The 12,721-nt window shown below is 34.8% G+C and overlaps 1 protein-coding gene across 1 annotated transcript; it reads right to left on the bottom strand.

Annotated features, from left to right (window-relative positions):
- Nucleotides 1–5,955: 5,955 nt before the first annotated feature.
- LOC109217805 (RING-H2 finger protein ATL38-like) lies at nucleotides 5,956–11,603 on the bottom strand. The gene is made up of 3 exons (XM_019382077.1): nucleotides 10,737–11,603; nucleotides 9,859–9,956; nucleotides 5,956–6,773 (listed from the first exon to the last, which is right to left on the bottom strand). Exons 1-3 carry the CDS (start codon nucleotides 10,893–10,895, stop codon nucleotides 6,344–6,346), a joined length of 687 nt encoding a protein of 228 aa, XP_019237622.1. The 5' UTR covers nucleotides 10,896–11,603; the 3' UTR covers nucleotides 5,956–6,343.
- Between the last annotated feature and the right edge of the window lie 1,118 nt (nucleotides 11,604–12,721).

Below are 12,721 nucleotides of genomic sequence, written 5' to 3'. Positions count from 1 at the left end.
TTTGCATCAATAAAGTGGCTGCTTTCCTAACATCTAGGGTTTTAAATTATATAGTACGCTGTTAGTATAAGAATTTAGGAATTTGTACACAAATAGCCGCCGGATTTATGTTTACTTTTCCTAGTTAGTATACATAAATTATACACGGATTATACTCAGCTATACATATATCATATATGGATTATACATATATTATACGTTCATCTACTATTTTTAGTTTAAGTGGTTGGGTGGACGGCTATTTAAGTTAATTCTTTAAAAAATTAAATGATCACTTAAAAATATCTAGAGTTGAAACTTTTTAAAAATATAGGATTCTTAACTTTGAAATAAGACATGTTACCTGTTAGTGTTACACAACCAAAGATGACTTGGTGGTATAAGATTTTGTCAAATGATGCATAAAACTTAAAACTCAAAAATAGAAATATTGTCCTTTTCCTTCAAACTTCTTTTTCAATATGATTCTATGCAGCTTTTATCTCCTTGCAAAAAAATACAACTTTCATGACACCCCCTCCCCCCCCCCCCCCCCGCGTCATTTTTGTCCTACCAGTGCAATTTAACTAGTTTAAAAAAAGTTAGTGGCCTTATTTTTCAAGTTACTAGTTCCACATATACCTTTAAAATGTCAATCTATAAAAATTAAAAAAGACGAAAAGGAACATAATGTAAAAATGGTAAGGAAATTTTTTTCTATATATCCTCTAAGATCAAAGTACTGTATCATGACAACTACGCTAAATCTGTTATGAAATAATAAAAGAAGAAAGAAGAGTATTGCAAAGAAAAGCAGGGAGAGAGAATTCTTATTGATTTGGGATGAATTACAATAGAATAGAACCCTCTATTTATAGGGAGAGGGTGACTTAGTCACCAAGCAATGAACCCTAGAATCTCTCTAAATATAGACATTCACCATAAATACAATTCTATTTATAACACTCCCCCTTGAATGTCTATTCAACAGATAAGTGCCTCGTTAAAACCTTAACTAAAATAAAACCCAGTGGGAAAAAAATTCTAGTAAAGGAAAAAGAGTACACATATCTAACAATACGCCTTTTGGTTGCCTCGTTAAAAACCTTGCAAGGAAAACCCGGTAGGACAAAACCTTGTAAGGAAAAAAGAGTACAACGCGTATTAACTCCCCCTGATGAGAGCATCAATTCACATCCTTGAGCCTTCGCATCCCAATCTTGTACACTAGCTTCTTGAAGGTTGACGTCGGTAGAGATTTTGTGAACAAATCAGCCATATTATCACTTGAACGAATCTATTGCACATTAATATCACCATTCTTTTGAAGATCATGTGTGAAAAATAGCTTTGGTGAAATGTGCTTTGTTCTATCTCCTTTTATGAATCATCCCTTCAATTGAGCTATGCATGCTGCATTGTCTTCATACAAAATCGTGGGTAGTTTGTCACATTTCAAACCACATTTGTCTCGAATAATGTGTATTATAGACCTCAACCACACACATTCTCGACTTGCTTCATGAATAGCAATTATCTTAGCATGATTAGATGAAGTAGCCACAATTGATTGCTTAGTCGATCGCCAAGATATGGCAGTGCCTTCACAGGTAAACACATAACCTGTTTGAGATCGAGCCATGTGTGGATCGGATAGATACCCAGCATCGGCATAACCAACAAGATCAGGTCTGCAATTATTGCCATAAAATAAGCCCATATCGGTAGTCCCTTTTAGATACCGCAATATGTGTTTGATTCCATTCCAATGTCTCCTTGTGGGAGCAGAGCTATATCTTGCTAAGACATTAACTGAAAAAGTTATGTCAGGCCTTGTAGTATTGGCAAGATACATTAGTGCACCAATTGCACTAAGATATGGTACTTCAGGACCAAGTAGCTCTTCATTATCTTCTAAAGGTCGGAATGGATCCTTATTCACATCAAGTGATCGAACAACCATTGGAGTACTTAATGGATGTGCTCCATCCATGTAAAACTGTTTCAATACCTTTTCTATGTAGGCAGATTGATGAACAAAAATTCCGTTTGCCAAATGTTGAATTTGCAAACCAAGTTCCGAGATCTTTCATCTCGAATTCCTTCTTTAAATAATCAATTGCCTTTTGGAGTTCTATAGGAGTTCCAACAAGGTTTATGCCATCAACATATACGGCAAGTACAACAGATTCCGATATTGTTTTCTTTATAAAAACGCATGGGCAAATGGCATCATTTATATAGCCTTCCTTTAACAAAATACTCACTAAGACGATTACACCACATTCGTCCTGATTGCTTTAGACCATACAAAGATCTTTGCAATTTGATTGAAAATATTTTCCGGGACTTTGAATTATGTGCGTTTGGCATTTTTCCCTCGGGAATTTTCATGTATATCTCATTATCAAGTGAGCCATAAAGGTAGGCGGTAACCACATCCATTAAATGCATGTCAAGCTTTTCATGGACAGCAAAACTAATGAGATAACGGAACGTTATATCATCCATAACGGGTGAATATGTCTCTTCATAATCGACACTAGGCCTTTGTGAAAATCCTTGTGCAACAAGGCGTGCCTTATATCTTTGTACCTCGTTTTTCTCATTTCTCTTGCGTACAAAGACCCATTTATAGCCAACAGGCTTAACACCATTAGGTGTTTGGACTACAGGCCCAAAAACTTCACGTTTTGCAAGCGAATTCAACTCTGATTGGATTGCTTCTTGCCATTTTGGCCAATCAAGTCTTTGTCAACATTCTCCAACAGATTGAGGTTCAAGATCCTCACTTTCTTGCATAATGCTAGATGCAACATTATATGCAAAGACATAATCCACTATTATATCCACTCGATTCAAATTTGTCTCAATATCGATTGGATTTATTGATAGTTCCTTATTTTCTTGAGCCTCGGGCTCAGTGGATTCATCATGAATCTCAGAATTTATTAAATCGTGGATTTCTTCATGAGATTCTTTCGTAGTGTCATTTTGATCATTTGTTTTCCTTTTTCTAGGATTTCGATCTTTGGAACCTAATGGTCTGCCAAGTTTTAGGCGTGCTTTTGACTCATTAGCTATGACACTAGAAGATTGTCCAATAGGGACATCAATACGGATTGGAATATTCTCTGCAGGGATATGTGATTTTGTTATCCTTTTCAAATCCGTAAATGCGTCTGGCATTTGATTTGCTATTCTCTGCAAATGGATAATCTTTTGCACCTCTTTTTCACAAATAGAGGCATGTGGATCAAGATGAGATAATGATGGATTTTTTCACAAAATTTTCCGTTTGGTTTCACCAACTTCTCCCCCTAATTTTGGGAAAAGTGTCTCATCGAATCAACAGTCTGCAAATCGTGCAGTAAACAAATCCCCCGTCAATGTTTCGAGGTAGCGAATAATGGAGGGCGATTCAAACCCAACATATATTCCTAACCTTTTTTGGGGACCCATTTTGGTGTGATATGGCGGTGCTACAGGCACATATACTGCGCATCCAAAAATTCTTAAATAGGATATATTAGGTTCATGACCCAAAACTAATTGCAACGGGGAATATTTATGATAATTTGTCGGTCTAAGACGAACTAGCATTGCAGCATGCAAAATGGAATGACCCCAAATAAAAGTGGGCAACCTCGTTTTCATGAGTAACGGTCTTGCTATCAATTGCAGTCGTTTAATTAAAGACTCTGCAAGACCATTTTGACTGTGAACATGAGCTACAGGATGTTCCACTTTTATCCCAATTGATAAGCAATAATCATTAAACGCTTTGGATGAAAACTCAGCCGCATTATCAAGTCTAATAGACTTAATTGGATTATCGGGGAATTGCGCCCGTAATCGAATTATTTGTGCCATTAATTTTGCAAACGCAAGGTTGCGAGATGACAATAGGCACACATGGGACCATCTAGAATATGCGTCTATTAAGACCATAAAATATCTAAACGACCTACTAGGTGGGTGAATAGGTCCACAAATGTCCCCTTGTATACGTTCCAAAAACGCAGGGGACTCAATTCCGACCTTTGTTGGTGATGGTCTAATAATTAACTTGCCTTGATAACAAGAAGTGCAAGAAAATTCATCATTTAAAAGAATCTTTAAATTCTTTAATGGATGCCCATTTGAGTTTTCTATAATTCGTCTCATCATAATTGATCCAGGGTGTCCCAATCGATCATGCCAAAGTACAAAAGTATTGGAATCAGTAACCTTTTGGTTTACGGTAGAATGTGCCTCAATTGCACTAATTCTTGTCCAATACAGGCCACAAGATAAAGATGGGAACTTCTCAATAGCCCTTTTCTGGCCAGAGACATATTTGGTAATAATGAGATATTCAAGATTATTCTCATCTATTGTCTCAATATGATATCCATTTCGACGGATATCTTTAAAACTCAACAAGTTCCTCTTGGACTTGGAGGAGAACATTGCATTCTCTATGATAAGTATTGTTCCCTTAGGCAGAGTTATAGTAGCTCTTCCAGAGCCTTCAATTAAATTACTACTACCAGAAATTGTAGTAACATCTGCCTTACACATACTTAAATGAGAGAAATATTTCTTCTCTTTGAATATGGTATGTGTCGTACATGAATCAATTAAACAAATATTTTTACAATTGAACTTTGATCCAAGTTTACCTGGAGAGATATCGACATTTGTTTGATCCATTGAATAAAGACTGTTGCACGTTTTCTAATCTTGATTCACAGTTGAAAAGTCTTCTAAGTCTTGATCAATTGTTGTTTGCTAATTCTTCTCTAATAGGTAAGTGAAGACAACAAACACTACTGACTTACGTACACAACCTTTCAGCATAGGCGCAACTGGATATTGAAAACATAAAACATGTTTCTTAATCTTCTTGAGACGGTAGAGTCTCGTGCTGATAACGTGTTATGAAATAATAAAAGAAGAAAGAAGAGTATTGCAAAGAAAAGTAGGGAGAGAGAATTCTTATTGATTTGGGATGAATTACAATAGAATAGAACCCTCTATTTATAGGGAGAGGGTGACTTAGTCACCAAGCAATGAACCCTAGAATCTCTCTAAATATAGACATTCACCATAAATACAATTCTATTTATAACAAAATCGATTTAAATCACAAAGTTGTCTCCGAATTGGACTTGTGAAAGAGGTAAGATGTACACATAAATCTTAGAGTTATGCACAACCGTGAAAGAAAAATTACACAATCATATCACTTTAAACCAACGTATATAAATATTTATACAAAAGATAACTAACTTGAAAAGTACACCATAGTCCATGGGATAGTGGACGTGTGAGACCAGTGCCGTTGAACATCTGAGATGGCGAGAATTCTTTAGTAAAGGCATGGCTTAAGCCAACTCAAGACGGGAGGTTTTTCAACTACTATTACAGCTCGTACAACCTTGAGGAATCGAGACTAGTGTAATATGTTATTAGCCTAGTGCTACTCCACATAAGACTTGCTAGAATAACTACTATTTGCCACTGGTTAAAAAAAAAAACAAACAATTATCATTATCCATTAAAAAATGTGTTGAATAATTAATTTTTTAACAACAGGTCAAATATGGATAAGAATCATATTATCCACTTAAAAAAATGGATAACTAATGGGTTTTAACATTTAAAGTCTCAAATTGTTAATTCCTCAAGTTTGGGAGACTAGGAACTCTCCCAAAAGTGATCATATTCAAGAAATCATTGATCCGTATTATCCGCCTGTTAACCGTTTTTTATCCGTATTAAATTTGGACCGGATCGATGATTTATCCGTTTTTTTGAATTCCCCATTTTCGACCTGCCCATATCCGACCTAACCCGCCTGTTTGCCGCCCCTAGCTATCACTAACCTAAGTATTTCTCCTAATAACATGGTTTATTAGAAAGTGTGATTTTTCATACTCTTCAATCAGAGTTCTGGCGAAAACATAGTAAGAAATAAGAAGTAACAGGTTCAAGTGAAATAACACACCTAATATGTCAATACAATCTTGTCTACTACACTCATATGCAAGTGTCATTGTGCAGCAAGGAGCTGAACTAATCGTTCGACAAAACTATCTTTACCTTCAAGCTTGAAAATTGAAGCATAGCCAAGTTTATCGTGACTACAAAATGCTACTAATCCTGGCTACTGTGAAGTATTTAAAGGAAGAAGATAAGGAGAAAAAATAATAAAAGAAACATTGCCTTGCTCTATTTACCAAAGGCTACGAGGCACGAGCAGTAAGTTATCTACCAAATCAAAATCTGGGTAATGGGGTAACAGAATGAACACGATACCTACATTGTGAAGTCCTCCAATCTCTGTCAATTTAGAAATCTGCAGTTTTGACTTAACAGCTTATGCATTTGATGGGCTCTCAACTTGTTTGTTTTCTGAGTGTTTCGTGTTCTGAGTATCCTCGTTCAAAATAACATCGTTTTCTCTGACTACCATTCTACCACCCTCAGGTGGACAGTGAGCGTCTGTGGTGGAGTCCGTTCTCAGGCTGTCATGCAATATTGGAGAATGCCTCTGCCCAGATGATAGACAACCGTTTGAACTAAGATTAAGGGAGTCCATCGCATAGTGAGATCGGATAGCTGAACTAAACAAAGGTTGCATAAATCGCTTTTTTTCAGGAGTCTCACGTAGAGAAATTCGACAAACTGGGCACGTGGAGTGCTGCTGAAACCATATGTCGATACATGTTGCATGGAAGGAATGCCCACATAATGGCATAATACGTAACGTGTCCTGCTCCTGATAGTCGGCAAGGCAAACTATGCATCTACAAAGATGAAAAGGAAGTTATAAGGTAAATGGTTATGTTAACGTAACAAGCTATGTTTTATTGAATTTTGCAATATTCACAAGCTACAAAATTTCCGAACTATAACACACAAGATACAATGACCATAAAAAATAATAATTCAAGCAAAGATCTCAACTTAAGGGAAACGCGTCAAGTGCTATCCCTTTAGGAGCCACTTCAACATCGGATGTAAACAATATGTTTAACCACGTTCGTTCAGCGTATTAACAATGATAAAAATTCAACTATGGTCACATGCATGTCAAATATGTATCCTATCTATGTCAGTCATAGTATTTAACATGAACACTGGGACAATTTACAGACTGTACTACATAGACAACATTACATGCACAATTCGTGATATATTTTCCAACAATTATCACCAGAAAAAAAGGCCATTTCTCCTGTACAATGAATGATGATGATTATGCGACATTTAGGAGAAACATGGATACAGTTTTAAAGAGACATCTTTGGCACCCAATTCAAAATGGAATTTCTAATCTTGTATCTCCCTCGCAATAAATAATACTTAGGCTTTTCATTAATCTAATTAGAGTTTCTGTGACCAACAGGCCCAACACAGAACCAAGAAAGTTGGACTTACTCCCTCTGGACATCTCTGATCAAATCTCTTCTCTTCCCTCGATATAGAGACTATCTAATGCTTTGTTCATGACTTCATTATAGTCTAAAAGTCATCAATAAATGGTTTCCAGTCAATTCTTTCCTACCAAGCAGTTAGATTCTCTGATTATAAAGGCAAGTATATATGATTGGTCTGGACAAGTTTCAGATGAGCAAAGCCTTAATAGTCAAAACGATTGCATTTTAACCAAGACATCAAAGCAGTGAACTTTTTCTCATTACCGTAACATATTATGGTTACTGCCTGCGATAATCCAGGATAAGTAGTGTTTTAGAGACATGGAGAGTGAATGGAAATATTTCACCTTCAATTCAGAGGAAACTCATTGATGATATTGAAGGTGAACCGCTATACCAGTTGACAAGGAATTGTAATACCACATGAAAGAAAAAAGACAAAAAGAATGCAAAAAGGGAATTCTGACATTTTTTATTTATTTTATCAGTAAAAAGGAAAATCTGAGATCTTTATATAGGTAAAATGCAATCACTCCAGGGTTTCATCTAGAAATACAAACATATGTGCACAGTGAAATCTACAGTACTTCTCCCTTTCCGGAAGGGAGGCAGCTGGGAAGCATCACACTGAAACATAGAGGAAAAGGTAGAAACTGCGATTTTCAGAGCTTATGCAAAAGGAAAACAAATGCAGTCGCAAGTCTACAAAATTGAGCAGGTGAGGATGTAACCTTCAGCTCGACCGATACATATATACAGATAAAATATTTTTACTCATATATATATATATATATATATATATATGTGTGTGTGCAGGGGCATATGTAGCCTTTCCGATACGGGTTCAACTCAACCCATAACTTTTCGACATGGAATATAAATTTATATGTAAAAACCTACTAAAATTTCAACAAATATTAGATTTGAACCCATAATTTTAACAATGCAATGAGTGCAATGCTAAAAAACTTAAAATCTGAACCCTTTAGATTCAAATATGGATCCGCCTATGTATGTTTGTGTGAAGTTCATATAGTAATGGGTTTATTGATACTCCGACCGATTGAACAATCTTGGATTTGTCCTTGAACAAATATCCAAACACCTTTGCTCTTATTGAAGGTCTTCATAAGCTAAACAAGGCAATATCCAAAACTCAGACGTTTGTATAATGTACCATAAACCTGGCAGATCTAAAGGGTCGAGGATAAAATGACAAATGTAGCTAATCATAATTTTCAATATAAGGAAATCTACGTGATCTTAGGCTCTCACTTTTTAACCCAATCTCTAGCATAATTCGGTCATATTATATTGCCATGTAGACCTAGTGTTGGTTGTTTGTTCTCCTGTAACTGGAGGACGCAGCACAAGCAAAGCAACAGGCAGAGCGAATGTAACTGAATACAAAGGAACACCGGTATAACAATTCTCTCAACCAAGAATGCCTTCTTCTCTTGTTCTTCTGTTTAACTAGTTTTCCGGATCGCGTTATCCCAAATGATTCAAAGAATTTCAAATTTGAAACTAAATCTGATTTAGTTTCACCAGAACAAATTCACTTTGCAGAGCAGGTGCACATACTAACACTCACCATGAACGCTATTCTCAGTTGTTAAACAAAGTAAGAACTAATGAAAAAAACATAAAACTTAAATTAGGGGCAAGGTATAATTGTCTTACAAATTTTTACATAGAATTACATATGTAATATGTTGGGTTCCATCTCCAACATACCATCTCCCAATACGAGCTACAAGTAGCAGTTCATGTCTAACTTGACTTTCTTCACCACACGCAGACTTCACTGGTGGTTGAACTACACACATAGTGTTTAGTAGCCCCAGGTATGCCACAACACTAGATCTTCAGACATCTTCAACAAAGTTGTCGAGGCTGAATTAATGTAACTAGCTACATATTTAAAGCAACGATGCAACTAACACAAAATACACATAGCTGTCAGCATCCTTATCCGAGCACACAAAATTATGTTAGCACTCAGCAGACACATTTTCTTGCTCCAAACGTTGTTTAAATGGATAACAAGATTCCCATCAAAATAGTAAAGAACCTCCACATTATCCCTCCACAAATGCAGGCAATTACTGACTTAATAATGTCATTCTTCAGATGTATCAGGTTCCCAAATACACATCATTCCAACATCCTATTAAAATTTAACCGCATGGGATTAACAGATGTATAAACGTCGAAAAAGTACAACACAATCTGAACACATATTCATAATCCTAATTCAACTTCTTTTTCTTTTTGTTTTATATGCAATCCTATTTTTCATTCCTTCTTTCAACAAAAAATAAATTTGCTTTGTGCAATCAAGATAAAATTTGTCCATCTTATGAAGAAGTCAAGAACCATCAACTAGAACAAAGTGCTATTTATCTTAACCTTACATAATATGTAGAAGTTGAAGCAAATATCAACTTACTGAGCATCTTCTGCAGAGGTAAAAAACACATCGCCGTACTTCTTTGTCGGGAAGTTCGCAACAGCAAGAGGCTCGAGGCCATGTAAACCACGCTCCAACTGTACAAGGTAAACATATACTATTATTAACCAAAAAACATGATCAGTGATTCAAGTGATAAAATTGTGCTGCTTCCGTTAATAAAGAAGAATCCAAGCAAAAAAGTGACTGAAAGCGTACTATTTTAGTACAGTAACGGATCAAGTACAACTAAATTTAGCTAGGCTGTGACGTAAAGGATGTGAAGTGAGGGGAATAATACCTACAGCTACAAGCACAAAGTAAAAAAGAAAGCATCATCAAGACAAATTGATGTTCGTTTGAAAGGTCTTTACACGAAGAATATGACAAGTCATAGAAAAGCATCTGAAATGTCCACAAAACCTCTTTAACAAACTACACATCAAAGTCCTAAGTGGCCTACAGGATTGAGTATGTACTATGCACCAGCTGGACTACTCAACCAATCAAAACTGCAGTTATCATCAGATACTTAAGTAGGCGTTTTGCAAATAATGAAATATTATGTGCAAATCAATGTTTGTTTTACAATTTGTCAGTTATTTCAACTTCAACTTGAAATAGAGAATTTGAAGTTGAAAAACTAGTTTGAGGAATTCACACAAAACTTCAACTTTTTTCCAAATGAGATTTTATCCAAACACAATATCAACTTCCAAATACTCCTTTTCAACTTCAAATTCAAATACTCGTTTTTACAACTACCGAACCAAAATGTAGAAAATCCAACAAGAAAAAGCAACAAGATGTTGAAACTGTATAATTTTTTAAAAAAAAAAACACCACACTACTAAAACATTAATGAAACAAGTGCTTACAATGCTAAGATCAGATCTAGAAGCATATGCAAAAGACCGCCGTCTCGCGTTCAACTGAATTCTTGCACAAATTAGCCTAGTGCAGACAAATACTATGAACATAGTACTAACTGCAAATCCAATCACAGTCATCACCAAATTCATCCCTGAAGATATCATTTTGCCAACTTTTTTTCTTCAAAATAGAAACTTTATTATCCAATACTCCAACAGTCCAACAATTGAATTTACTTGAAAAGTTCCAATTTTGCTCTACTCATTCCAACACAAAGCAGATTTTACACTGTACCCAACTCATATAATCACAAGATTGAAACTTGGCTTTTCCCAAAATAGCAACTTTACTATCCAAAACTACTATAGACCAAGAATTGAATTTCCCACAGAAGTTCCAATTTTGCTCTGCGCATTCCAACATAAAGCAAATTCTACACTATCCCCAGCTGATGTAATCACAGGAAAACTTAAACCAATCCCTAGTAATTACAGTATTCTCTCAAAAATCTAATCTTTCGTAATTCTTGAGTAATTTTAAAAAAAAAAAAAAAAAAATGCACCCAAGAACCTAATCTTCACTTTTGATTTTCAAGAACCCTTTTCTGATTTGCTTCATAGCTCATAAAAATACTACTTATATTTATCTCTCTAGAGGCATCTCTCAGTGCCCCCATTTCTCCTATATTTCTGCATATATATGTATTGGATATTTGAACCTATAAAGACTTTGCATTTTAATCAAGAAGAGGGTCAGCATGTTTTCTTAAAACCAGCATGTGGAGAGAGAAAATTAAAAGAGAGTGAAGTACTGATGAATCAGGAAATTAGTGAGAGGGATTAGTGAGAGAAAGAGAGATCTGAGATCCATAATCATCGTTGATTAGTGGAGTAATTTTCTTAAGTAATTTTCCCTTTTTTTATTTCATTTTCGGTTAGTCAATTATATAATGTTACCCATAAAAAATTATGATGTCACAATTCACGTACGATATTTTTTTTTTTTTTTATGTTAAGTATATATATTTTTTATGAACGATAGTATTGTGGTATTTGACAATTATAAAAAAAGTATTTAAGAGCACTTATTTTTAGACGTAAAAAGTACCAAAAAAAGAAAAATAAGTCAAAAGCTAAATTACCAACTTATAACTTTTGGCTTTTAATTTATAAACCACTTTTTAAAAGCCAATCCAAACATCCTCTATATCATATGCATAATAAACATTAAACTTTTTTTAAATAATTTCCTTTTCAGAGAATTAAAATTTATCTCTTATTAAACTGATCGACAAAATATAAGAAAACAATTACGCAATAATTTCTTGTGGTTTATTTACCGATATCATGTATTATATTTTATGGATCTTCCTGTAGAAAAACATATAATTAAAATTACATTTATAATGAATCACAAAATCGGTTAGCACTACTACTTTTAAGCCATGGTCATTGGGTGTTATTATATTATTGCACTTGAATCGGTAATCAACAATTAAACAACTTTTAATTGTTTAAAGGTCACCATTGCATGTGACTCATTTCCTCTTTTCTTTCTTTTATTTGACTATTTGATTTGCTTTTTAGTTTGATACTATATTAGTATATTGGATATATAGAATGTCTAGTCTTACCAATAATTGTCTTTAACCTAATGATATTTCAAGATTCTTCTCGTGCTTATCTAACTGTCTTCTTGGCCACAAGCATCAAGGGGTCGTTTGTTGCACCTAAAGATCTTCATGACACATCAATAAAAAAGTTGAAAGATTTGGGAATCTGCCTTGCTCTATTTCTTTGTAAAAATAAAATATCCGTTTCCAAGAGAAAAAGTAACATAAGTCAGGTTTTAACAAGGCAAAAAGTTCACAAAAAAAATCTCATTCTAGATTGGATACTTTGTTTCTCCAAACCATACTCACATGCTCATGTAGTTTTCAATCATCAAAAAAAAGGCAATGAGCCCTGGGACAAGCTATCAAAAGCTGTAG

Source organism: Nicotiana attenuata, unplaced genomic scaffold (genome assembly GCF_001879085.1).
Source record: "Nicotiana attenuata strain UT unplaced genomic scaffold, NIATTr2, whole genome shotgun sequence".
In the NCBI taxonomy this organism is placed as follows: domain Eukaryota; kingdom Viridiplantae; phylum Streptophyta; class Magnoliopsida; order Solanales; family Solanaceae; genus Nicotiana; species Nicotiana attenuata.
This window is presented reverse-complemented; position numbering and strand designations above follow the sequence as displayed.